The sequence below is a fragment of the Salmo trutta genome, chromosome 15 (assembly GCF_901001165.1).
Source record: "Salmo trutta chromosome 15, fSalTru1.1, whole genome shotgun sequence".
Lineage (NCBI taxonomy): Eukaryota > Metazoa > Chordata > Actinopteri > Salmoniformes > Salmonidae > Salmo > Salmo trutta.
In genome coordinates this window covers 24,466,417-24,492,072 of record NC_042971.1, presented here as the reverse complement: position 1 = coordinate 24,492,072, position 25,656 = coordinate 24,466,417, and the positions used below count along the sequence as shown (strand labels likewise).

The 25,656-nt window shown below is 43.2% G+C and overlaps 1 protein-coding gene across 5 annotated transcripts in view; it reads right to left on the bottom strand.

Annotated features, from left to right (window-relative positions):
- Positions 1-25,656, bottom strand: part of LOC115148673 (opioid-binding protein/cell adhesion molecule) — a 565,009-nt gene that overhangs the window by 54,640 nt on the left and 484,713 nt on the right. For all 5 annotated transcript variants that reach the window (XM_029690769.1, XM_029690768.1, XM_029690770.1 and 2 more), the window contains one exon: positions 1,320-1,445. In XM_029690769.1, the coding sequence (XP_029546629.1) occupies positions 1,320-1,445 (126 nt within the window). The remainder of the gene's footprint in view (positions 1-1,319; positions 1,446-25,656) is intronic.

The following is a 25,656-nucleotide window of genomic DNA, read 5'->3' as shown; positions in this document are numbered from 1 at the left end:
AACATAATAACTTGCATGAATTCACTCTGTGTGCAATAATAGTGTTTAACATTCTTTTTTTATATGAGTACCTCATCTTTGTACCCCACACATACAATTAGCTGTAAGGTCCCTCAGTTTAGCAGTTAATTTCAGACACAGATTCAACTATAAAGATCAGGGAGGTTTTCTAATGCCTCGCAAAGAAGGGCACCTATTGGTAGATGGGTATAAATAAAAAAGCAGACATTGAATATCCCTTTGAGCATGGTGAAGTTATTAAATACACTTTGGATGAAGGCACTGTATGTACATCCCCACCTGTCCCTCCAGCTGACTGCATGCACATCAACCTTTTTGATGCCAAGTGATATAGCTCAAAGACTAACTGCTTGTTTGTGCACTTTAGCCATTCTATAAAGTATAGACACCGAAGGAGGCGATAATTGCGTAAATGTGCATAAGTCTTCAATGTTTTCAGGGGGCACAACAAGTGACAGTTTCTCTTTTTCAGTCACTGGGCCCAATTATGGCTCCCCCCAGTCAAGAATAATCCTGGAGTGCGTGGAAATGGAGCCCTATCAAAGCAACTCGCCACTTATCTCCTAAAAGACGGGGCCAGTCCCATCCTTGTCGTATTAACATTTAAATTCTGCGATCCTTGTAGCGACAAAAAAAGGAGAGATTGAGAGAGAGAGAGAGAGAGAGAGGGGAGGAAACCGTTGCACAATAATATCTACGTGAAATGTAGCTCATTACAAATGCAAGCTTCCTCTCGCCTGATTAAGTGAAGCATAGACTCTTAGATAGGCAGACTATTTTGTGGTTTTCGGTCCTCTTGACAAGATAGCGGTATGTTTGAGCACAGTGCTTTAAATCTACTCGATGTCAACCGTGACATGTTTCTCTTTGCAACAACGCTCACAATATGCAAATTATTCTAAAATGTATTCCATCATTCACTCACTTGCCTCCAAAATATTACATTTCTCCAATTAATTATCCCAAATGAATTGACTGCAATGTATTTCTATACATATGATTAGTGGGTAATGGTGATTAGGGAACAGGTAGTAGACAGATAATGAGATACTCATAAAGGAAAAGGATGCAGTTCACCAAGTGTCATTGGGGTTACCTAATGTCAAGGTGACAGACTGGAGATAGTTGAGAGAGAGGGGGAGTGTGCATGTGTGTGTGTGAGAGAGTGAGTGAGTGCGAGAGGGGCGAGGGGGCTGGGGAATGAGCGAGAGAGTGTGAGAAAGAAAGAGCAAGAGAGAAAGACCGGGAATGTAAATAAACAAGTAATTGAGGTGAGAGGTTTGTAGGTTTTGTCTTGCCTGACGGAGAGAGGAGTTTCCAGGTGAGCGAGGGTTCTGGTTTGCCACTGGCTTGGCACATCAGGGTGACGTTGGAGCCTTCGTTGACCACGATGTCCTTCGACAAGTTGATGATTGTGGGGGGCACTGCAAAACACAGAAAATGACACTTGTTTGCTATTTGCTTTGTTTGACCATTTTATTTTTGTAATATTTTATTTGACTTTTTTGGACAATTAACAAAAACAAACATTATTTGACCATTTTAATAGAACATTATTATTGTAACTTTGTTACCAAGAATTTGGATAAAAGATAAAATACAAAATATTGAAATATAAAATACTGTAAATATGACAGGTGCGAGCAACGGAGTTCTCTGAATCTTGATATCAAGTTGGCGTTGTGACAGCTACATCAGTGTCTCTTATAACCGAAAAGTGGAGGAGCACTCAGAAAAAGATAGCCTTTCCTAACATTACAGTTTACCCTTAAAAGCGTTCATTGCTGGTACAGTGGACTGAACAAAGAGCCAGAGCTATTCAACCATAACCTCAATCAAAATGTGACCGTGTCACAGGAGTTATTCCACCTCAAAGGAAGATAGTGTATTAAATAGGCCTTAGTTTGTTGTTTGGGCCATGGGTGCACCTAAGGGCCACCGTAGCCTGCTCACCATCAAAACACTCGGATAAGTTCAGCTAGAACTAGGCCTACTCAAGTTGGGGGTGAACGTAAAGTAAGAACAAAGAAGAAAGTACACGAAACATTACTATGGTTGGTTAGAGTACATTCAGATGAAACCATTTCTACAAATCATAAACATGGGGTTTTAGAAGGTGGTACAGAGAGAGCAAAACATGGTTGCAAACCACGGATGTGATCTGAAAGCTATGACCTTGAGCGTTGCTAGTGCAGATCCAAAGAGAAACAGCCAGCCACTTTCAGGAGTCTCTTACCAGAACACACATTTCAGCTTTTACTTTACACCTGCTCTTCACTCAAAAGCTCTCTCCTGACAGTGCAAAGCACTGAAATTCTGCAAAGATCCGGAAACTAGTCTTTGAAATATTTTTTATTCTTCAAAAAGCAGAAGCACCAGGAATAGCACCTTGACCTAAAAACAGTCAAAGTGTGAAGGGGAGCGAGTTGAGCAGTGAGCTACTTACTATACAAGAAAGGACTTCTGCAAGCAAGCCTTAAAATGTCTCCCCTTTCTATGGTCATGTGTAGATGGGATACAGCTTTTGTGAAATTGATGTCCAAAGTGGATTTTTTCTTTTACATTTTAACTAACCCTAACCCTTTTCCTAACCTTCACCTAATTATCCTAACCTGCTACATTAATTATCCTAACTTGCTGTATAAGTTCGCCTTAACCTGCTACGAAAACTCAATTTTGACAAAAGCTGTGACAATAGCCCTTTCTATGTCCCTCCTCAATGTCACTCTGGACCTGGCACCAGAGTGAGGTAGCAATAAACATTGTTCAATTGGGTGCTTTTCCACTAACAATATGTATAATTCCTCCCAAGGCACTTCAGGTAGTGAAAATGTCATCCATTTCCTACAACTTCCTTTGAATGAGACATGGAAATATAGTGATATTGTAGGCTACATTTAAATGAGGCGCTGTATGTTCCACATCAGGGACTGGAGTGGTGTCACACTTTTTGCCCATTTCTAGCAAACTCAGCTGATTAAACTAATTGCATTCTCAAATGAAAATTAGTTGATTAGTTGGAGGTGTGTTAGCTGGGGCAAAAGTGTGACACCACAAATCAGGCGCCTGAGGACTGGAGTTGCCAATCCCCGTTCCACATTTTTTTTGAGGAAGTGTAATGGCAGACTGACAAGCTATTTACCAAGAACAATGTGCCCCACCTGTGACGCTTTTCATCCCACCAGCAAGTGATAGGCAAGGTATCTGCCAAACTAAAGAGAGGTGTCCTTGTGTTTCGACATCTCCAATATGTCCTGTCAACGGACACGTTTTGTTTTCTCTGTCTTTATTCTTTTTCAACTATCAAGGATTTCTATTTCCAAGAAGACAGTGAGATGTATGTTTTTTTTGAGAGGAGCCCAAAAAAAATTTGGGTTCAGTACCAGAAAAACACAAACAAGACCCAATTCACCTCATGGCTGATGTATTGATTGCCTTTGTACTTGGAACAATATTTGAGAAGAGTGCAGTGCAAGGCCTAATCCTTGTCTTTGTGGAACCCTTGCAGAGAACAAAAAGGAAACAGTCAGCGCAAATATAAATAAACAGTCAGTACAAATATACAAATAATCATATTATTTAGCCAGTCACTGGGAACAGAATGGCATGCGATGCGTAAGCCCGTGCCACTCCCTAAAATGCTGAAGCACCGTTTAGAATTTTTGGGAAATTTGTGAACTAAATGCGTGTCAAATGTCACACCATCACTTTAGTCAACAAGCCAGAGGAATGTCTAATGATTTGGTGACTCTTCACTGAGTCCCCCCTCCCCCCGAGATGCACACCTACACACATATCCACGGAGAAGTTAGAGAACAGGATTAACCACAGTTTAGGTATTAAGTGCCTTGCTCAAAGGCACAACGGCAGGAGATGGTGACTAGGTCAGGACACTAATACCAGCAATCATCTGATTTTCCACCCACTCCCACCAGATTTTTCCTGTCAACAACCTGGGATTCGAACCAACAACTCTCCCGTTGCTGGCTGGTCTCTCTACCTGCCACCAACTGCTGTATAGTTCAACAAGCAATCAACTTCAAAGATTAGTACATTCCCACTCAAATAAATGTCCTCCAACATTTCCTTGAGGAGTATTGAGAGCATGTGTTCTTACAATTATTATTTTTAATCCTCTAGTACAGCCACTATTGAAGGCTATCAAATGCTTCTCAAAGATGCCCTCTGGTGGTCAAACTAGCACTAACTAGCATTAATGGTACCAGTGGTTCACACTTAAATAACATGCCATAAAACTCTGCAGCACCATGCAAGCTGCACCGCAGTACACTTCAACTTTTTAAGGACGAACCACTGTGAATGTGCTACTGTCCTGTCTAGCAGTCAAGACTCACCAAAAACTGACTTTCCCATTTCTCATGAGGCCATATGGAAGGCCCAACAGGATGATCCAGAAGTACAGGCTTTGTACCAGACTATCCTGGAAGATGGAGAAAAGATGGTCAATCCTACCACAAAGCTGACCATCATTGAAGACAAAGTCTACCGAGTTGTACAGCAACCTCACAGAACACTCTACCAAATGTACATACCTGAACCTCTACGCCTTCCACTGCTGCAACATTTCCATGAAGACCCGTTAGCTAGTCATTTGGGCAGGTTCCAAACCTACAAGCGGTTGCAAGCATTACTATATTGGCCACATCTGAGCATGGATGTGAAGTCACACGTGAAAATGTCAGGTTTGTCAAATGTTCAAACAAGAAGGAAAAAATACTGCTGGCAAGTTGCAGCAAACAGTGGTTACCCGACCTTGGGAAATGTTGGGTGTGGATTTGATGGGTCCATTTCCTAGAAGCTCCAATCAGAATGTGTACATGCTTGTTTTTGTTGATTAATATTCCAAGTGGGTGGAGCTCTTTGCCCTTCATCAGGCTACAGCGAGGACCGTCTCTAACATCCTCCCGAAAGAGATCCTGACTCGCTGGACGGAGGTTCCCAATTTGTCTCTGATCTCTTTGAGACCTGCCAAAGATGGAACCTGAGACAGATGTTGACCACAGCCTATCACCCACAGGGTTAATCGAACTTTGAAGACAATGGTTGCTTCCTATGTTGGTACCCAGCACAAACACTGGGACAAGCACCTTCACGGGTTTCGATTTGCCCTGAATTCTGCTTTGCAAGAGTCCACTGGAGTCACCCATGCATAGCTGAACCTGAGTCGTCGCCTCTGAGAACCCTTGGATATGGTGCTACAGCCCCAGCAGGTTACTCCAGACTCTGCATACTATGACTAGGTAGGCCATCTTCACGACTTGAGAGCTCTTGACTCAAAGAACATGATCAAGGCACATCTCAAGCAGAAGAGAAATTATGATAAGAAGAGAAAAGACATGCCGTTCCAGGTTAGTGATCGGGTGTGGCTTCGCTCTCATCCATACTCAAAAGCTGAACAATTCTTCTCAGCCAAGCTCACTCCTAAATTGCAAGGACCATATACAGTGGTTCTTCCTGTATATGCCTATGCTACCCTCCAGTCCCTCGACTTCTTGGCGCTGACGGAAACATGGATTACCACAGAAAACACTGCTACTCCCACTGCTCTCTCCTCGTCTGACCACGTGTTCTCACATACCCCGAGAGCATCTGGTCAGCGGGGTGGCGGGACTGGAATCCTCATCTCTCCCAAGTGGACATTCTCTCTTTCTCCCCTGACCCATCTGTCTATCTCCTCCTTTGAATTCCATGCTGTCACAATCACTAGCCCATTCAAGCTTGACATTCTTATCATTTATCGCCCTCCAGGTTCCCTTGGAGAGTTCATCAATGAGCTTGACACCTTGATAAGTTCTTTTCCTGAGGATGGCTCACCCCTCACAATTCTGGGTGACTTTAAACTGTTATGGCTAGAGGGCAGTATTTTCACGGCCGGATAAAAAATGTACCCGATTTAATCTGATTATTACTCCTGCCCAGAATATGCATATAATTATTAGCTTTGGATAGAAAACACCCCAAAGTTTCTAAAACTGTTTGAATGGTGTCTGTGAGTATAACAGAACTCATTTGGCAGGCCAAAACCTGAGAAGATTCCATGCAGGAAGTGCCCTGTCTGACAATTTTTTGCCCTTCTTGATTATCTCTATCCAATACAGGGGATCTCTGCTGTTACGTGACACTTCCTACGGCTCCCATGGGCTCTCAGAAGGCGGCAAAAAACTGAATCGTGGCTTTGCAGGCTCTGGCTGAAAAAAAGTAGCGCGTTTGGATAGTGGCTGGTCACAGTACTGTGAGACTCAGGCTCGTGCCCGAGTCAACCCCATGCTTTATTTTCTTTCGTCTTTTTACCTAAACGCAGATTCCCGGTCGGAATATTATCGCTTTTTTACGAGAAAAATGGCATAAAAATTTATTTTAAACAGCGGTTGACATGCTTCGAAGTACGGTAATGGAATATTTAGAAATCTTTTGTCACGAAATGCGCCATGCTCGTGACCCTTATTTACACTTCGGATAGTGTCTTGAATGCACGAACAAAACGCCGCTATTTGGATATAACAATGGATTATTTTGAACCAAACCAACATTTGTTATTGAAGTAGCAGTCCTGGGAGTGCATTCTGACGAAGAACACCAAAGGTAATCAAACTTTTCTAATAGTAAATCGGAGTTTGGTCAGGGCTAAACTTGGTGGGTGTCTAAATAGCTAGCCGTGATGGCTGGGTTATCTACTCAGAATATTGCAAAATGTGCTTTCACCGAAAAGCTATTTTAAAATCGGACACCTCGATTGCACAAAGGAGTTCTGTATCTATAATTCTTAAAATAATTGTTATGTTTTTTGTGAACGTTTATCGTGAGTAATTTAGTAAATTCACCGGAGGTTTGCGGGGGGTATGCTAGTTCTGAACGTCACATGCTAATGTAAAAAGCTGTTTTTTGATATAAATATGAACTGGATTGAACAAAACATGCATGTATTGTATAACATAATGTCCTAGGTGTGTCATCTGATGAAGATCATCAAAGGTTAGTGCTGCATTTAGCTGTGTTTTTTTTTGACATTATATGCTAGCTTGAAAAATGGGTGTCTGATTATTTCTGGCTGGGTACTCTGCTGACATAATCTAATGTTTTGCTTTCGCTGTAAAGCCTTTTTGAAATCGGACAGTGTGGTTAGATAAAGGAGAGTCTTGTCTTTAAAATGCTGTAAAATATTCATATGTTTGAAAAATGGAAGTTTTTGTATTTTTGAGGAATTTGTAATTCGCGCCACGCCTATCATTGGATATTGGAGCAGGTGTTCCGCTAGCGGAACATCTAGATGTAAGAGGTTAACCTCCCTACATCTACCTTTGACTCATTTCTCTCTGCCTCCTTATTTCCACTCCTCTCCTCTTTTGGCCTCACCCTCTCACCGTCCCCCCTACTCACAAGGCAGGCAATACGCTTGACCTCATCTTTACTAGATGCTGTTCTTCTACCAATCTCACTGCAACTCCCCTCCAAGTCTCCGACCACTACCTTGTATCCTTTTCCCTCTCGCTCTCCTCCAACACTACTCACTCTGCCCCTACTCAGATGGTATTGCGTCGTCGCAACCTTCGCTCTCCCTCTCCTGCTACTCTCTCCTCTTCCATCCTATCATCTCTTCCCTCTGCTCAATCCTTCTCCAACCAATCTCCTGATTCTGCCTCCTCAACCCTCCTCTCCTCCCTTTCTGCATCCTTTGACTCTCTATGTCCCCTATCCTCCCGGCCGGCTCGGTCCTCCCCTGCTGCTCCGTGGCTTGACGACTCATTGCGAGCTCACAGAACAGGGCTCCGGGCAGCCGAGCGGAAATGGAGGAAAACCTGCCTCCCTGCGGACCTGGCATCTTTTCACTCCCTCCTCTCCACATGTTCTTCCTCTGTTTCTGCTGCTAAAGCCACTTTCTACCACTATAAATTCCAAGCATCTGCCTCTAACCCTAGGAAGCTCTTTGCCACTTTCTCCTCCCTCCTGAATGCTCCTCCGCCTCCGCCTCCCCCCTTCCTCCCTCTCTGCGGACGACTTTGTCAACCATTTTGAAAAGAAGGTTGACGACATCCGATCCTCGTTTGTTAAGTCAAACGACACCGCTGGTCCTGCTCACATTGCCCTACCCTATGCTTTGACCTCTTTCTCCCCTCTCTCTCCAGATGAAATCTTGCGACTTGTGATGGCCGGCCGCCCAACAACCTGCCCGCTTGACCCTATCCCCTCCTCTCTTCTCCAGACCATTTCCGGAGACCTTCTCCCTAACCTCACCTCACTCATCAACTCATCCTTGACCACTGGCTACGTCCCTTCCGTCTTCAAGAGAGCGAGAGTTGCACCCCTTCTCAAAAAACCTACACTCGATCCCTCCGATGTCAACAACTACAGACCAGTATCCCTTCTTTCTTTCCTCTCCAAAACTCTTGAGCGTGTTGTCCTTGGCCAGCTCTCTTGCTATCTCTCTCAGAATGACCTTCTTGATCCAAATCAGTCAGGTTTCAAGACTGGTCATTCAACTGAGACTGCACTTCTCTGTGTCACGGAGGCTCTCCGCATTGCTAAAGCTAACTCTCTCTCCTCTGCTCTCATCCTTCTAGACCTATCTGCTGTCTTTGATACTGTGAACCCTCAGATCCTCCTCTCCACCCTCTCCGAGTTGGGCATCTCCGGCGCGGCTCACTCTTGGCATGCGTCCTACCTGACAGGTCGCTCCTACCAGGTGGCATGGCGAGAATCCATCTCCGCACCACGTGCTCTCACACCTGGTGTCCCCCAGGCCTCAGATCTAGGCCCTCTTCCTATTCTCGCTATACACCAAGTCACTTGGCTCTGTCATATCCTCACATGGTTTCTCCTATCATTGCTACGCAGATGAGACACAATTAATCTTCTCCTTTCCCCCTTCTGATAACCAGGTGGTGAATCGCATCTCTGCATGTCTGGCAGACATATCAGTGTGGATGACGGATCACCACCTCAAGCTGAACCTCGGCAAGACGGAGCTGCTCTTCCTCCTCTTGACCACCAGAGGGGACTAGAGAATTTAAACTTTTTTTGTAAGAACATAGTATATTGGATTGATTTTAAGAAGTGTAGCTTAATTCATTTGATTAATATTATACTGTTTCTATTCCAAGAAAAATGAAACCCTCAGGGTTTCCGTTAGGAAAATATGGTGCTGTACAACATGACGGTCGGGAGTAGGCTACAGTACTAAGCGCATAACATTTCCACACCCTAATTGTGGTCTAACCAATACCCAAACGGAGATTCAGTGAAAAATAAAAATCTTGTTGATTTATCAAGACCAGTCCCCATGCTCATCTCAGAGTAGCGCAGTCTTGACCTCTGAATGCTGTCTCTCCAGTAACCAACAATTTGTTTACCTTCATTAGCCTACTTTGTTCCAATATCTCTGTTATTCAGTGATATTTATTCCCATAGTAAATCGTCATGGATCCATAACAAAATAAACATCTGCATTTTGAAAGAGTATTTGTATCATTATTTTATTAACGAAAGCATGAAGATGCTGATGCAGAAATACACCTGCATTTGTTTATTAAGCCACTGTGCAGTCTGATAAGTAAACATAGCCTACAGTACATACTGTAGTAAACATGGTAAAGTGCCTAATTCCTTACATAGGGGAGAATGGGTCATGTCCAGACTTTCTCGGTGACCACAAGTACTCCTTAACCTGTTGGGGCTAGGGGGCAGTATTTGCACGGCCGGATAAAAAACGTACCCGATTTAAACTGGTTACTACTCTTGCCCAGAAACGGGAATATGCATATAATTAGTAGATTTGGATAGAACACACTCTGAAGTTTCTAAAACTGTTTGAATGGTGTCTGTGAGTATAACAGAACTCATATGGCAGGCCAAAACCTGAGAAGATTCCATAAAGGAAGTGCCCTGTCTGACAATTTGTTCTATTGTCAGACAGGGCACTATTTTCAAATCTGACACCGCGATTGCATAAAGGAGTTCTGTATCTATAATTCTTAAAATAATTGTTATGTATTTTGTGAACGTTAATCGTGAGTAATTTAGTAAATTCACCGGAAGTTTGAGGTGGGTATGCTAGTTCTGAACATCACATGCTAATGTAAAAAGCAGTTTTTTTATATAAATATGAACTTGATTGAACAAAACATGCATGTATTGTATAACATAATGTCCTAGGAGTGTCATCTGATGAAGATCATGAAAGGTTAGTGCTGCATTTAGCTGTGGTTTTGGTTTTTGTGACATATATGCTTGCTTTGAAAATGGCTGTGTGATTATTTTTGGCAGGGTACTCTGACATAATCTAATGTTTTGCTTTCGCTGTAAAGCCTTTTTGAAATCGGACAGTGGTTAGATTAACGAGAGTCTTGTCTTTAAAATGGTGTAAAATAGTCATATGTTCGAGAAATTGAAGTTATAGCATTTTTGAGGTATTTGTATTTCGCGCCACGCGATTCCACTGGCTGTTGACTAGGTGGGACGCAAACGTCCCACCTTGCCCAGGGAGGTTAACTCTGTCTTTAATGCTTTTTCGGGTTGCATCAGTCATGGACAGAAACTTCTGAGACACAGTATTAATGATGAACACTAGGGTGTCACGCCCTGATCTGTTTCACCTGTTCCTGTGATTGTCTCCACCCCCTCCAGGTGTCGCTTATTTTCCCCAGTGCATTTATCCCTGTGTTTCCTGTCTCTCTGTGCCAGTTCGTCTTGTATGTTTAGTCAAGTCAACCAGCGTGTTTTTCCCGTACTCCTTTTGCTATTCTCCTTTTTCTAGTCCTCCCGGATTTGACCCTTACATGTTTCTGGACTCTGTACCCGCCTGCCTGACCATTCTGCCTGCCTTGACCACGAGCCTGTCTGCCACTCTGTACCTCCTGGACTCTGATCTGGTTTTGACCGTTTTGCCTGTCCTCGACCAATCTCTTGCCTACCCCTTTGGATTATTAAACATTGTAAGACTCCAACCATCTGCCTCCTGTGTCTGCATCTGGGTCTCGCCTTGTGCCTTGATATAGAGAGGTTCACTGATAAGCCACATTTGCCTCGGGATCCATCCGAGTTGGTATTCTGTGTCCACTCGTGGCATCTCTCTTCGGTTGCACATCCTTGGAATGGCAAAACAGCCTAACGGTCCGGATGGCCCTTGCTGTGCCTGGTGAGCTGTTGGTCAAGTTCTGTTGTCAGAAGAGGAATGAAAATGTCAGGCTGAACCGACAACCTGACAAACCCGCAACGTATGTTGACTCTGCCTGTCGGTGGTGGAGTTCCAGAGCTCACAGCTGTGTCTGGCATGGATTGTGACTCCATCTCGTTCCTCGCTCTCTTTAACGCGTCATTCTCCGCCTGACTCTCCGCCAATGCCGCCTGGCTCTCCGCCAATGCCGCCTGGCTCTGGACCAATGCATCAGCTGTTGCCCGTGTCTCTGCCCTCATATAATGTTTCTCTTTCTGCTGTTCTTCCTTCAATGACTCGATCTCGGTCTTCAAAGGCTGAATCTGATCCATGTGCACCTTCCTCAGATGAGCAGAATGGTACCACCCTAAGCCCCCATCGATTACAGTGGCCCATGATAGAAATGGTAGATCAATTAAGAAATAAAAGTGACTTCAGCACACAATCTAGCAAAACTAACTGCTTTCTTGGCAACCATGCGTTTTTTCCGGTGGAGTTTGTGGCGGGGAGAGGAGTACTGGAAAGGTGTGACTTTCAGTTTAGAATTGGCCATAAGTATACAGCAGATCGCCGGTTGTCCTCACTTTGATTATGCTGTAACAACATACTGTAGCACCATGACCAGTATCTCTATTCATTTAAGTGAGCAGATTAGGGCTTTCAGGAGGAATGGAAAATGTAGTACAGCCAATAAAGTTTTTTTTTATCAATTAGTATATTTGAGTTTAACCACAATATTTGTTGTATTATTTGTTCTGTCTTTTCTGATTAAACTGAAATTGCAACCAACCTTCTATGGTTTGTTTAAAAAATAACGGTATTTTGGAGAGGATTCCGTTTTCAAATAACCTAAAGTGAGTGAGGAAAAAGGCCAATCTTGGACATGGGGTGAAACATTCTTATTAATTTGTAAATAAAGGCAGTTTGTTATTTAGAAATATTTATTTCTGTTTTTAAAGGAAGAGAAACCAAAAGCCCACCTTCGCCTCATGGGTCTCCCGGACACAGCCGGCACGGGTATCGAACCAGCATCTGTAGCAACACAGTTTGCACTGAGATTCAGTGTCTTAGACCACAGCGCCACTCGAGAGGCCCCATACACAAAGTGTTTAATGCTGATCAATTGCCTTGCACAAAGTATCAAAATACAGAGAGGTGTTGGCAAGAGTCTATTGTCCTGCGAATAGCCCATAATGGCCTATTATAATACATGGTGTCCAGGTCAGGATAACCAAAACATTTCTTTATTAAAGACTATCAGAAAGAATGTTGGTACTTATTTATTTTGATCCAAAGTTATGAATGAATGAGTCACTCAGCGTCATGTGGGTGCCGAGGCTATATGACTGCACCATGAACTTGATAATTTTGCAGACATCCCTTGCTTACATATATACTGCTCAAAAAAATAAAGGGAACACTTAAACAACACATCCTAGATCTGAATGAAAGAAATAATCTTATTAAATACTTTTTTCTTTACATAGTTGAATGTGCTGACAACAAAATCACACAAAAATAATCAATGGAAATCCAATTTATCAACCCATGGAGCTCTGGATTTGGAGTCACACTCAAAATTAAAGTGGAAAACCACACTACAGGCTGATCCAACTTTGATGTAATGTCCTTAAAACAAGTCAAAATGAGGTTCAGTAGTGTGTGTGGCCTTCACGTGCCTGTATGACCTCCCTACAACGCCTGGGCATGCTCCTGATGAGGTGGCGGATGGTCTCCTGAGGGATCTCCTCCCAGACCTGGACTAAAGCATCCGCCAACTCCTGGACAGTCTGTGGTGCAACGTGACGTTGGTGGATGGAGCGAGACATGATGTCCCAGATGTGCTCAATTGGATTCAGGTCTGGGGAACGGGCGGGCCTGTCCATAGCGTCAATGCCTTCCTCTTGCAGGAACTGCTGACACACTCCAGCCACATGAGGTCTAGCATTGTCTTGCATTAGGAGGAACCCAGGGCCAACCGCACCAGCATATGGTCTCACAAGGGGTCTGAGGATCTCATCTCGGTACCTAATGGCAGTCAGGCTACCTCTGGCGAGCACATGGAGGGCTGTGTGGCCCCCCAAAGAAATGCCACCCCACACCATGACTGACCCACCGCCAAACCGGTCATGCTGGATGATGTTGCAGGCAGCAGAACGTTCTCCACGGCGTCTCCAGACTCTGTCACGTCAGTCACGTGCTCAGTGTGAACCTGCTTTCATCTGTGAAGAGCACAGGGCGCCAGTGGCAAATTTGCCAATCTTGGTGTTCTCTGGCAAATGCCAAACGTCCTGCACGGTGTTGGGCTGTAAGCACAACCCCCACCTATGGACGTCGGGCCCTCATACCACCCTCATGGAGTCTGTTTCTGACCTTTTGAGCAGACACATGCAAATTTGTGGCCTGCTGGAGGTCATTTTGCAGGGCTCTGGCAGTGCTTCTCCTGCTCCTCCTTGCACAGAGGCAGAGGTCCTGCTGCTGGGTTGTTGCCCTCCTACGGCCTCCTCCACGTCTCCTGATGTACTGGCCTGTCTCCTGGTAGCGCCTCCATGCTCTGGACACTACGCTGACAGACACAGCAAACCTTCTTGCCACAGCTCGCATTGATGTGCCATCCTGGATGAGCTGCACTACCTGAGCCACTTGTGTGGGTTGTAGACGCCGTCTCATGCTACCACTAGACTGAAAGCACCACCAGCATTCAAAAGTGACCAAAACATCAACCAGGAAGCATAGGAACTGAGAAGTGGTCTGTGGTTACAACCTGCAGAACCACTCCTTTATTGGGGGTGTCTTGCTTATTGCCTATAATTTCCACCTGTTGTCTATTCCATTTGCACAACAGCATGTGAAATTTATTGTCAATCAGTGTTGCTTCCTAAGTGGACAGTTTGATTTCACAGAAGTGTGATTGACTTGGAGTTACATTGTGTTGTTTAAGTGTTCCCTTTATTTTTTTGAGCAGTATATATATATATATATATATATATATATATATATACACACATTTCACCTTTATTAAACCAGGTAGGCCAGTTGAGAACAAGTTCTCATTTACAACTGCGACCTGTCCAAGATAAAGCCAGGCAGTGCGACAAAAACAACAACACAGAGTTACACATGAGATAAACAAACGTACAGTCAATAACACATAAAATACAGTAATACATGTGATATGAGTAATGTAAGATATGTAAACATTATTAAAATGGCATTATTTAAAGTGGCATTGTTTAAAGTGACTAGTGATCCATTTATTAAAGTGGCCAGTGATTGGGTCTCAATGTAGGCAGCAGCCTCTCTGAGTTAGTTATTGTGGTTTAGCAGTCTGATGGCCTTCAGATAGAAGCTGTTTTTCAATCTCTCTGTCCCAGCTTTGATGCACCTTTACTGATCTCGCCTTCTGGATGATAGTGGTGTGAACAGGCAGTGGCTCGTGTGGTTATTGTCCTTGATGATCTTTTTGGTCTTCCTGTGACATCGAGTGCTGTAGGTGTCATGCAGGGCAGGTAGTTTGCCCCTGGTGATGCGTTGTACAGACCGCACCACCCTCTGGAGAGCTTCGCAGTTGAGGGCAGTGCAGTTGCCATACAAGGCTGTGATACAGCCCGACAGGATGCTCTCGATTGTGCATGTGTAAAAGTTTGTGAGGGTTTTGGGTGACAAACCAAAATTCTTCAGCATCCTGAGGTTCTTCACCACACTGTCTGTGGGTGGACCCTTTCAGTTTGTCTGTGATGTGTACTCCACTGCTGTCCCTTCCATGTGGATAAGGGGGTGCTCCCTCTGCTGTTTCCTGAAGTCCACGATCATCTCCTTTGTTTTGTTGACGTTGATTGAGAGGTTGTTTTCCTGACACCACACTCCGAGTGCCCTCACCGACTCCCTGTATGTAGGCCATCTCGTCGTTGTTGTGATCAGGCCCACTACTGTTGTGTCATCTGCAAACTTGATGATCGAGTTGGAGGCGTACATGGCCACGCAATGGTGGATGAAAAGGGAGTACAGGAGAGGGCTGAGCACACACTCTTGGGGGGAGAAAAAGGGACCAGAGGGCGGGCTGCCTACTGAGAACTCATAGGCGATTGAATAAACCCCCACTTCCTTCCATTCTGCTAGCAAACGTGCAATCTTTGGAGAATAAAATTAATGACCTAAGTGGGAGATTAAACTACCAACGGGACATTCAAAAGTGTAATATCTTATGCTTCACTGAGTTGTGGCTGAACGACGACACTATCACCATTCAGCTGGCTTTACGCTGTACCGGCAGGATAGAACAGCGTTGTATGGTAAGACAAGGGGCGGCAGACTATGTATTTTTGAAAATAACAGCTGGTGCACGACATCTAAGGAAGTCTCGAGCTATTGCTCGACTGAGGTAGAGTATTTCATGATAAGCTGTAGACCACACTATTTACCTAGAGTTTTCATTTGTATTCTTTGAAGCTGTTTACATACCACCACAGTCAGATTTTGTTGAATGAGCTGTATTCCGCCATAAGCAAACATGAAAACGCTCACCCAGAGCACCAGTGACTAGATCAATAAAAAAGTGGTCAGATGAAGCAGATGCTAAGCTACAGGACTGTTTTGCTAGCACAGACTGAAATATGTTCCTGGATTCCTCCGATGGGATTGAGGAGTACACCACATCAATCATTGGCTTCATCAATAAGTGCATCGATGACGTCGCCCCTAAAGTGACCGTACGTACATACCCCAAACAGAAACCATGGAATACAGGCAATATCCGCACTGAGCTAAAGGCTAGAGCTGGCAGTTTCAAGGAGCAGGACTCTAACCCGGAAGCTTAGAAGAAATCCCGCTATGCCCTCTGACGAACCCTCAAATATGCAAAGCGTCTACAGGACTAAGATCGAATCGTACTGCACCGGCTCTGACTCTCGTCGAATGTGGCAGGGCTTGCAAACAGATTACAGATTACAAAGGGAAGCACAGCCAAGTGCTGCCCAGTGACACGAGCCTACTAGATGAGCTAAACTACTTCTATGCTCGCTTCGAGGCAAATAACACTGAAACATGCATGAGAGCACCAGCTGTTATGGAAGACTGTGTGATCGCTCTCCGCAGCCGATGTGAGTAAGACCTTAAAACAGGTCAACATTGACAAGGCCGCAGGGCCAGATAGATTACCAGGATGTGTACTTCGAGCATGCGCTGACCAACTGGCAAGTGTCGTCACTAACATTTTCAACCTCTTCCTGTCCAAGCCTGTAATACCAACATGTTTTAAGCAGACAACCATAGTGCCTTTGCCCATGAACACTAAGGTAACCTGCCTGAATGACTACCGACCCATAGCATTCACGTCTGTAGCCATGAAGTGCTTCGAAAGACTGGCCATGGCTCACATAAACTCCCTTATCCCAGAAACACCTAGACCCACTCCAATTTGCATACCACCCTAACAGATCCACAGATGATGCAATCTCTATTGCACTCCACACTGCCCTTTCCCACCTGTACAAAAGGAACACCTACAACAGCTGAAGGTTCAACACCATAGTCCCCTCAAAGCTCATCAATAAGCTAAGGACCCTGGGACTAAACACCTCCCTCTGCAACTGGATCCTGGACTTCCTGACGGGCCACCCCCAGGTGGTAAGGGTAGGTAACAACACATCCACCACACTGACCCTCAAGACGGGAGCCCCTCAGGGGTCAGTCCCCTTTTGTACTCCCTGCTCACTCATGACTGCACGGCCAGGCACGACTCCAACACCATCATTAAGTTTGCCGATGACACAACAGTGGTAGGCCTGATCACTGACAACGACGAGACAGCCTATAGGGAGGAGGTCAGAGACCTGGCCGTGTGGTGCCAGGACAACAACCTCTCCCTCAACGTGATCAAAACAAAGGAGATGATTGTGGACTACAGGAAAAAGAGGACTGAGCACGCCCCCATTCTCGTCGACGGGGCTGCAGTGGAGCAGGTTGAGAAATTCAAGTTCCTTGGTGTCCACATCACCAACAAACTAACATGGTCCAAGCACACCAAGACAGTCGTAAAGAGGGCACAACAAAACCTATTCCCAGGAGACTAAAAAGATTTGGCATGGGTCCTCAGATCCTCAACAGGTTCTACAGTTGCACCTTTGAGAGCATTCTGATTGGTTGCATCACTGCCTGGTATGGCAACTGCTCAGCCTCTGACCGCAAGGCACTACAGAGGGTAGTGCGTACGGCTCAGTACATCACCAGGGCCAAGCTTCCTGCCATCCAGGACCTCTATACCAGGCGGTGACAGAGGAAGGCCATAAAAATTGTCAAAGACTCCAGCCACCCTAGTCATAGACTTTGCTTTGCCCCCCCCCTCTCTTTTACACTGCTGCTACTCTCTGTTATCATCTATGCATAGTCACTTTAATAAATCTACATGTATGTACATACTACCTCAACTAACCGGTGCCCCCGCACATTGACTCTGTACCGGTACCCCCTGTATATAGTCTTGCTCTTCTTATTTTACTGCTGCTCTTTAATTACTTGTTACTTTTACTTCTTATTCTTCTCCGTATTTTTTAAAACTGTATTGTTGATTAGGGTCTCGTAAGTAAGCATTTCACTGTAAGGTCAACACATGTTGTATTCGGTGCATGTGACTAATACAATTTTATTTGATTATATTCAGTCAACACATATATTTTAAGATTATCATAGAATATAATTTCTCTTAGAATAAAAACCTTAGTGTAACAACAGGTTTGGTAAGTAATACTGATGAGTAAAAACAAAAAAACAAGTGTATTTTTCACGGTGTGGAAAAGCAATTCTTACACTATTGTTCTAAGTTCAATCACCTTCTTCGTCCTCATCATTCAGATATTTAAAATACAATTTTGAAATCGTGCACAATTATCAGTTTCTATTTGGTTTATGTCGCCCATTCATTGTCAGTTAGAGGCACATTAGCGCCTTAGGACCGAAAAGCATAATCAGTGCTCTAACTCCCCCTTGCGCTGGTCTGGGGCAATGAAGCAGTGACGCAAGGTACCGTACTAAACCACAAATTACCTCCTACATCCCGCATCATAATCTCAAAACTTTTAGTTGAGCAACCACTGTAGGCTTGTGGAGCTTATGGGCCCTCTGAACTACCTAGTGATGACTGAGGACACAGGTGAAGATATGCGTGTTGTCCATGTCTCACGCCTTAAGGCCTGTTACCCCTCGGCTGAGGAATTGGAGGAGATTGAGCACCGTAAGGTCCTGGATATCTTTGAAGAGGAAATTGATGAGGAGACTTTTCTCGGTTTCCCAGACCAAGATGTCCCTTCCAAGGCAATGGTCGGCGTTTTCCAGGGGAGGGGGTGTGTGACGGCCCTGAATTTGTCTGAACCGTCTCAGTACTTCTCCTTCCAATAGGGCGCTTCCCCTTTAATTCCCTATTAAATAGCCAGCATCAGCTGCACAAAAGTGGGATTGTGATATTGGCCCGAGAGGGGAAGTGTTCTACCCTCAGCTTGGAAGCTCGTTGAGACCCAGTTTGTTTTGTTTGTAGTAAAAAGTGTGTATTATAAACGTGACGCAGGATCAACCACTATTGGATCTATCTATGTCTATTGTTGGACTACTGATTTATGTTGGTCTCTGCTGTTTCTTCATGGCCTTTCCCCGCTGGAGATCTGTTGGCAGATTGGATTGTCTGACTGACTACAACTTTTTGCATATGGTATTTCCATTTGTTTTGGTGTGATTTATACCGTGATGATTTATGTGTTCAGTTGTAGTGAAGACTACAGAGATGTGACACTTTATAATTGTGTGGTAAAAGAGTTTATTGCAATCTGATTGTATTAATGAGACTGTAATTACGCATAACTTTATGAAAGGACAAGGTCACTTGGGTTCACTGTACTCCTTACCGGGCTGGACTCTTTTGGGCCCGAGGTACGGGGCTTTTCTTGAGGAACCAGAGCTCATTGTTTGTTTACATTATGTGTGTGATCATTTATTTTGGGTAATACAACTAATGCAAAAGAACAGTTGTTTTGAAGTTATTTCCAATGTTTTAAGGCTTTATGAAAAGTGTATTTCCATACTGACTTTTACATGAGTCCTTTGTATTGGTGTAGACTTGACAGACCAGATGGGACTCATTCCCTCCCAAACAAAAAGGAGAAATCAATATTTTCTCTGGTAGGCACAACCTACCTGGCACCCCTACAAACAATAACTTCAAGTCAAAACCATCACAGTATAGTACCAGCAAAAAGCTTGGCCAAGCCTACTCATTCAAGTATTTACATTTTAGAATAATATAATATTATTGAAGACATCAAAACTATGAAATAACACAAATGGAATCATGTAGTAACCAAAAAAGAATTAAACAAATCAAAATATATTGCCTTGATGACAGCTTTGCACACTTTGCATTCTCTCAACCAGCTTCACCTGGAATGCTTTTCCAAAAGTCTTGAAGGAGTTCCCACATATGCTGAGCACTTATTGGCTGCTTTTCCTTCACTCTGCGGTCCAACTCATCCCAAACCATCTCAACTGCGTTGAGGTCGGGTGATTGTGGAGTCCAGGTTATCTGATGCAGCACTCCATCACTCTCCTTCTTGGTCAAATAGGCCTTACACAGCCTGGGGGTGTGTTGGGTCATTGTCCTGTTCAAAAACAAATGCTAGTCCCACTGTGCGCAAACCAGATGGGATGGCATATCGATGCAGAATGCTGTGGTAGCCATGCTGGTTAAGAGTGCATTGAATATAAAATAAATCACAGATGGTGTCACCAACAAAGCACCTACACCATTACACCTCCTCCTCCATGCTTCATGGCGTGAACCACACATACGGAGATCATCCGTTCACCTACTCTGTGTCTCACAAAGACACGGCAGTTGGAACCAAAAATCCAATTTGGACTTATCAGACCAAAGGACAGATTTCCACCGGTCTAATGTCCATTGTACATGTTTCTTGGTCCAAGCAAGTCTCTTCTTCTTATTGTTGTCCTTTAGTAGTGGTTTCTTTCCAGCAATTCGACCATGAAGGCCTGATTCACACAGTCTCCTCTGAACAGTTGATGTTGAGATGTGTCTGTTACTTGAACTCTTTGAAGCATTTATTTGGGATGCAATCTGAGTCTGGTAACTCTAATGAACTTATCCTCTGCAGCAGAGGTAACTCTGTGTCTTCCTTTCCTGTGGCGGTCCTCATGAGAGCGAGTCATTGCGCTTAATGGTTTTTGCGACTGCACTTGAAACGTTCAAAGTTCTTGAAATTTACGGTATTGACTGACATTCATGTTTTAAAGTAATGATGGACTGTCCTTTCTCTTTGCTTATTTCAGCTGTTCTCCAAATAGGGCTATCTTCTGTATACCACCCCTACCTTGTCACAACACAACTGATTGGCTCAAATGCATTAAGGAAAGAAATTCCACAAACTAACTTTTAACAAGGCACACCTGTTAATTGAAATGCATTCCAGGTGACTAGCTCATGAAGCTGGTTCAGTGAATGCCAAGTGTGCAAAACTGTCATCAAGGCAAAGGGTGGCTACTTTTAAGAATCTCAAATATAAAATATATTTTGATTTGTTCAACACCTTTTTGGTTATTACATGATTCCATATTCATTATTTCATAGTTTTGACGTCTACAATGTAGAAAATAGTAAAAATAAAGAAAAACCCTGGAATGAGTGGGTGTGTCAAAACTTTTGACTGGGACTGTATGCATCTGTTTCAGTGTCTGTTTCCTAGATTTGGTATTTACAATTTAAAGTAATGCGTCCCATCATACAAAGTTTGACGATCACTAACTGAATAAATATCAAAACTGCAACACCACTATTTTATCTTGTTTTGTCACATTGGGCTTGTTTTGCTAGACATTTGCCATGAATAATGTATCACATGTCAAGTTAATCCTTAGTTCCCTCCCGTATGAATGACAAGTGCCCAGAAAGTGTGTCAGCTACACTTTGTTTGTCTTGGTTCTCCCGGCCTGTAGTTGTTCTTCGAGTTAGGGGTGAATCTTCCAATATTTCTGGAGCTAAAAAAATACCTTCAGTTTAGGAACTAAATTTGAGCTGTCATGTCACTGCAGAACTTCATCTGACTGCTCTTATCATTTACCATGGCACAGCTCCGTTCAATTTCTATTCCTAGATTCTAGTCAGTGCATGGGTCAAAATTGAATAGAAACTGATATTCAATTGAAATCCTCCTATCGAACAGACTGTAGTCTACATGGATGTGACATATCCTCTGCCAGTGACACATTTTAAACCCACTTGATACTGTCAAATTGGTGTACTAATGCCTGTATTTTCCAGATATTGCCTGTCAGTCAGGTATTAAAAAATATATATTTGGGTGTTGTCCCGGCAGGAAATAGCACATCATCTAAAAACATTTGAGTTATCCAGTCTACTGACAGAAAAGAACACACCAACACAACTGGAGGCTCAAAGACAGCCCACTCTCTTGCCCTCTCCAACTGTGCAACCCAAATCTGACTATATGTAAAATATGTATCTCATATTTGTATTCACTGTACCCCCTCCATTGTGTGATTATCTACCCCTCTGTGTGTTAGTTATAATGACCTGAGGGGTTTTACCAGCGGCAGCCATTTATAGTAGATGACGTGTTTCAAGTAATTGGTAAAACATATCGTTCTATCAATGTTTTACTTTGAATAGTAAGTGAGCATCAATATTCATGACAATCATATCTTTATTTTGATGGATCGACTGTATTCAATTTTCTTATCTTTGGAGGTCTTACATACAGATTTCGATAAAAACGTTCATCAACGGTGCTTCTAAAATTAATTCAACAGTTAAAAATAAAAGACTGTCTGAAATAAAGGACCCTTTTTTTATTTATCAAAACATCCTCAATTAAAGAAAGCTGCACGAGTGTGACGGATCATTCAAAATATACGCATATTTACTGGTAGTCATATAGGCCTATTTACCAACCATATTTTTACAAATGCGAATAACCAGCCGAGTGCACAAAAAGCACTTTCAAAGCCAATAAAGTGCTTCCTGTGAGGGTCTTTCCTTTTATATTGCACAGTCTGTCACACGGCCAATAAAGAGATCGGCCTGTGTGAATGTGTCCCAAATGGCAATCTTTGGGCCCTGGTCAATAGTAGTGCACTATGTAGGGAATAGGGTGTGAATTGGGATGCAGCCTCTGTGTATGTGTTGCCACCAGATTGGAATTCTCCAATCTTTTATATGAGGTAAAGTATGTTACATTTATTTATAATAGAGCTGTCCCTTCCCTTCACTTTTGATGGAGGATTTCAGAGCTTCAAAGGATTCTTAAGTCAGCAGGCTGCTATGCTGAATGAAAATAATTAGCTTGTGTCTTGCTGGCTGTATTAGCCCTATATTCTTAACCTAGAATCCCAGCTGCTTCACCATTGGAAGCCAGGGGAAAATAAAATATTATTACAGAAAATGGAGATTACCCCCTGCGTATTGGTGGTATGGTCTTCGAGATTTTGATCTGTTATGAAATGAAGCCTACCTGAACAAGACCTTATGAGACACTGAACCCAATTATTTCCAAGCTCAGGCCCGTAGAGATTACTAAAACCAGGACATCTCAATTAGCAAACTAGGATATCCACCAGAATAACAACTACAGTCATCTTGACTGTGATTGCCAACAAAAATATTGTTTCATTGCACATCCAGGTGAAACCAATCATTCCAACGCTGTAACATCTCATATACAGCCACTTAAGTCGTCAGCAATCCACTTTATTTTGTCCAATGTGACAAGACAAGATGTTCTTGCTCCTCAGTGAAAAAATATACACCCTTAGAGTGAATTAATCTTCTCAAATGTTGGCTCCACAGCTGTGGCAACATTGTTTGCATCTTGTGGAAATGTCAGATGTTTTGACATGCAAATGATGACCTCTTCCAGGCATTGATTAACATGTAAATTCGGTAATCAAGCACGGCATATTTGCGGCATCTGCATTTCCACTGATGCACTTTGCCTTCTATCGTAAACAGGCCTGCGTCATTCCTTTGAGCGAGATTGCTACTTTGCAGAGAATTCCCTTTTCATTTCTCAGACATTAAATAAGTACTGATGATCTTAAAATGTTATCTGCTTAAGGCGTATCCAAAAAACTCGCAGCTTCTAGAGCAAAAGATCAATATTTCATTATTGATTTGGATTTATAGGAATTGTCAGGGTTTTTTCAGGGGTGTATTTTCATGGACTTAATTTTTTTAATTTATTCTTTATTTAACTAGGCAAGTCAGTTAAGAACAAATTCTTATTTAAAATGACGGCCTTGGAACAGTGGGTTAACTGCCTTGTTCAGGGGCAGAATGACAGATTTTTACCTTGTTAGCTCGGGGATTCGATCTAGTAACCTTCGGCTACTGGCCCAATGCTCTAACCACTATACACTCCTAGAAAAAAGGGTTATTCGACTGTCCCCATAGGGGAACCCTTTTGGGTTCCAGGTAGAACCCAAAAGGGTGGAACGGGTTCTACATTGAACCCAAAACGGTTCTACCTGGAACTCAAAAGGGTTCTTCAAAGCGTTCTCCAATGGGGGCAGCCAAATAACCCCTTTAGGTTCTAGATAGCGCCTATTTTTTCCTAAGCGTGTACATCAACTAGACTTGCAGACAACAACCAAAACACTGTGGCAGTTACTTGGGCTACTTTAAATTAATTTGAACGGTTCATCTGGGTAGATACTTGAGGTGTTATGGCTTACACTCTATCTTATTCATCATAAAGCAGTGATCTACTGGTGTGGCACTGTATTTCAAATGAGGTCATATCTGAAGTCATTCAATCAAACACCTTAAATAATTTTGTCGGCAGGTTGGCCACATCACATGAAATACAGTCAATGATCCCTTTACCGTTAGACAATACATTAGAATGTTAACTCAAGCCAAAGCACAGTTTAAAGGGATTATCTCAGGCAAATCCTATCCTTATTCAGCTCAGACTAATTCATGCTCTTAATCTCAATTTAATGAGTTTCCACCATAATATATGGATGAGAAAAGAAAGCGTGCGGAGGAATTAGACCAAGTTCGAACTGCAAGCACTGAGAGAATTGGAGGGAAAAACAACAACTATGGGAAAAGAGACCAAACAACATGCCGTGCAGTCCCGTAGCCTCAACATTCTCATATTCCCTCGTAAATGCGGTGACAGTGGTGAGAGCTCGGAAGAGCTGTGTGTGGGGATTATGACAAACTGGCTTTGTTTTTCCATGACCTCCTCTCCTTATCACACACAACAAGGAACTACTTAAAGAATATATATATAGATATATACGTTAAATATCCACCAGTAACTCTTGCCTTTCCAAACCACTTTGAGCTTGGGCCTTTCAATCAGCGCGTCTAGCATCTTGGCATAAACTCACGGCTACATTTCCCTGCCCCCTCTGTAAACACCATCGTGGAGATGTTTTCCTCCCACATCAGCAAAACCGGCTTGAGAGAATGAATTAGCACATGAATAGGAAAGACATTGATGTACTTAACGGGCTCTTGATTTAAAATCGGCAAAGCAAGCACTCAAAAGCTTGCGAAGTGTAAATTTGTGTAATTGCTTCCCATCAACAATCTCCTGATCCCAGCAACCCTAACAGTTTGTAGGCATTGAAAGCACCAAGGCAGGTTGAGAATCCAATCCCCCAGAATGTCAGTTCTTCAAAACGGCCCCCAAAAAAACACAACTAAACAAATCCTTCATGTCTACGTCTGATTCCATTGCTCAGGTGATGCGGACTACTCTTTTGAAGTGGTGAAGCGAGGAGACTATTTCATGATGTGATGCAATCTCCCTTCAACAAAAAATCTACATTGTGCCATATACAGTCATGAGGGACTATGACACTGAACCACCAAGACAGAACACACTGAATTGGAGATAAGGCATAAGCCATTTTCCATTTCAGAATGTCTGGCTATGGCCTTAAAACAATCAGTTGCAGATTAAAGAATGCCTTACTGTGGGTTCAACAGGAATGTTTATGTTCTATTGAAAGGACAGATGCAATTTCATGTGAACACATTGGAAGAACAGCTTGTGTCAGTTCTAACATGTCACACCCTGATCTGTTTCACCTGTCTTTGTGCTTGTCTCCACCCCGTACAGGTGTCGCCCATCTTCCCCATTATCCCCAGTGTATTTATACCTGTGTTCTCTGTTTGTCTGTTGCCAGTTCGTTTTATCCATCAAGCCTACCAGTGTTTTCCCCCTTGCTCCTGTCTTTTTCTAGTTCCTGTTTTCTAGTTTTCCCGGTTTTGACCATTCTGCCTGACCCCAAGACTGCCTGCCGTTGTCACGAAGTCTACCGATCCCCTTTTTGTTTGGTTTTGTCTGGTTTTGTGTTACACCTGTTTTGAGTTAGGTAATTAGTGGGGTGTTTAGTCTTGTTTCTATTTTGTTTCTGGACTGTGTTCCGACCCT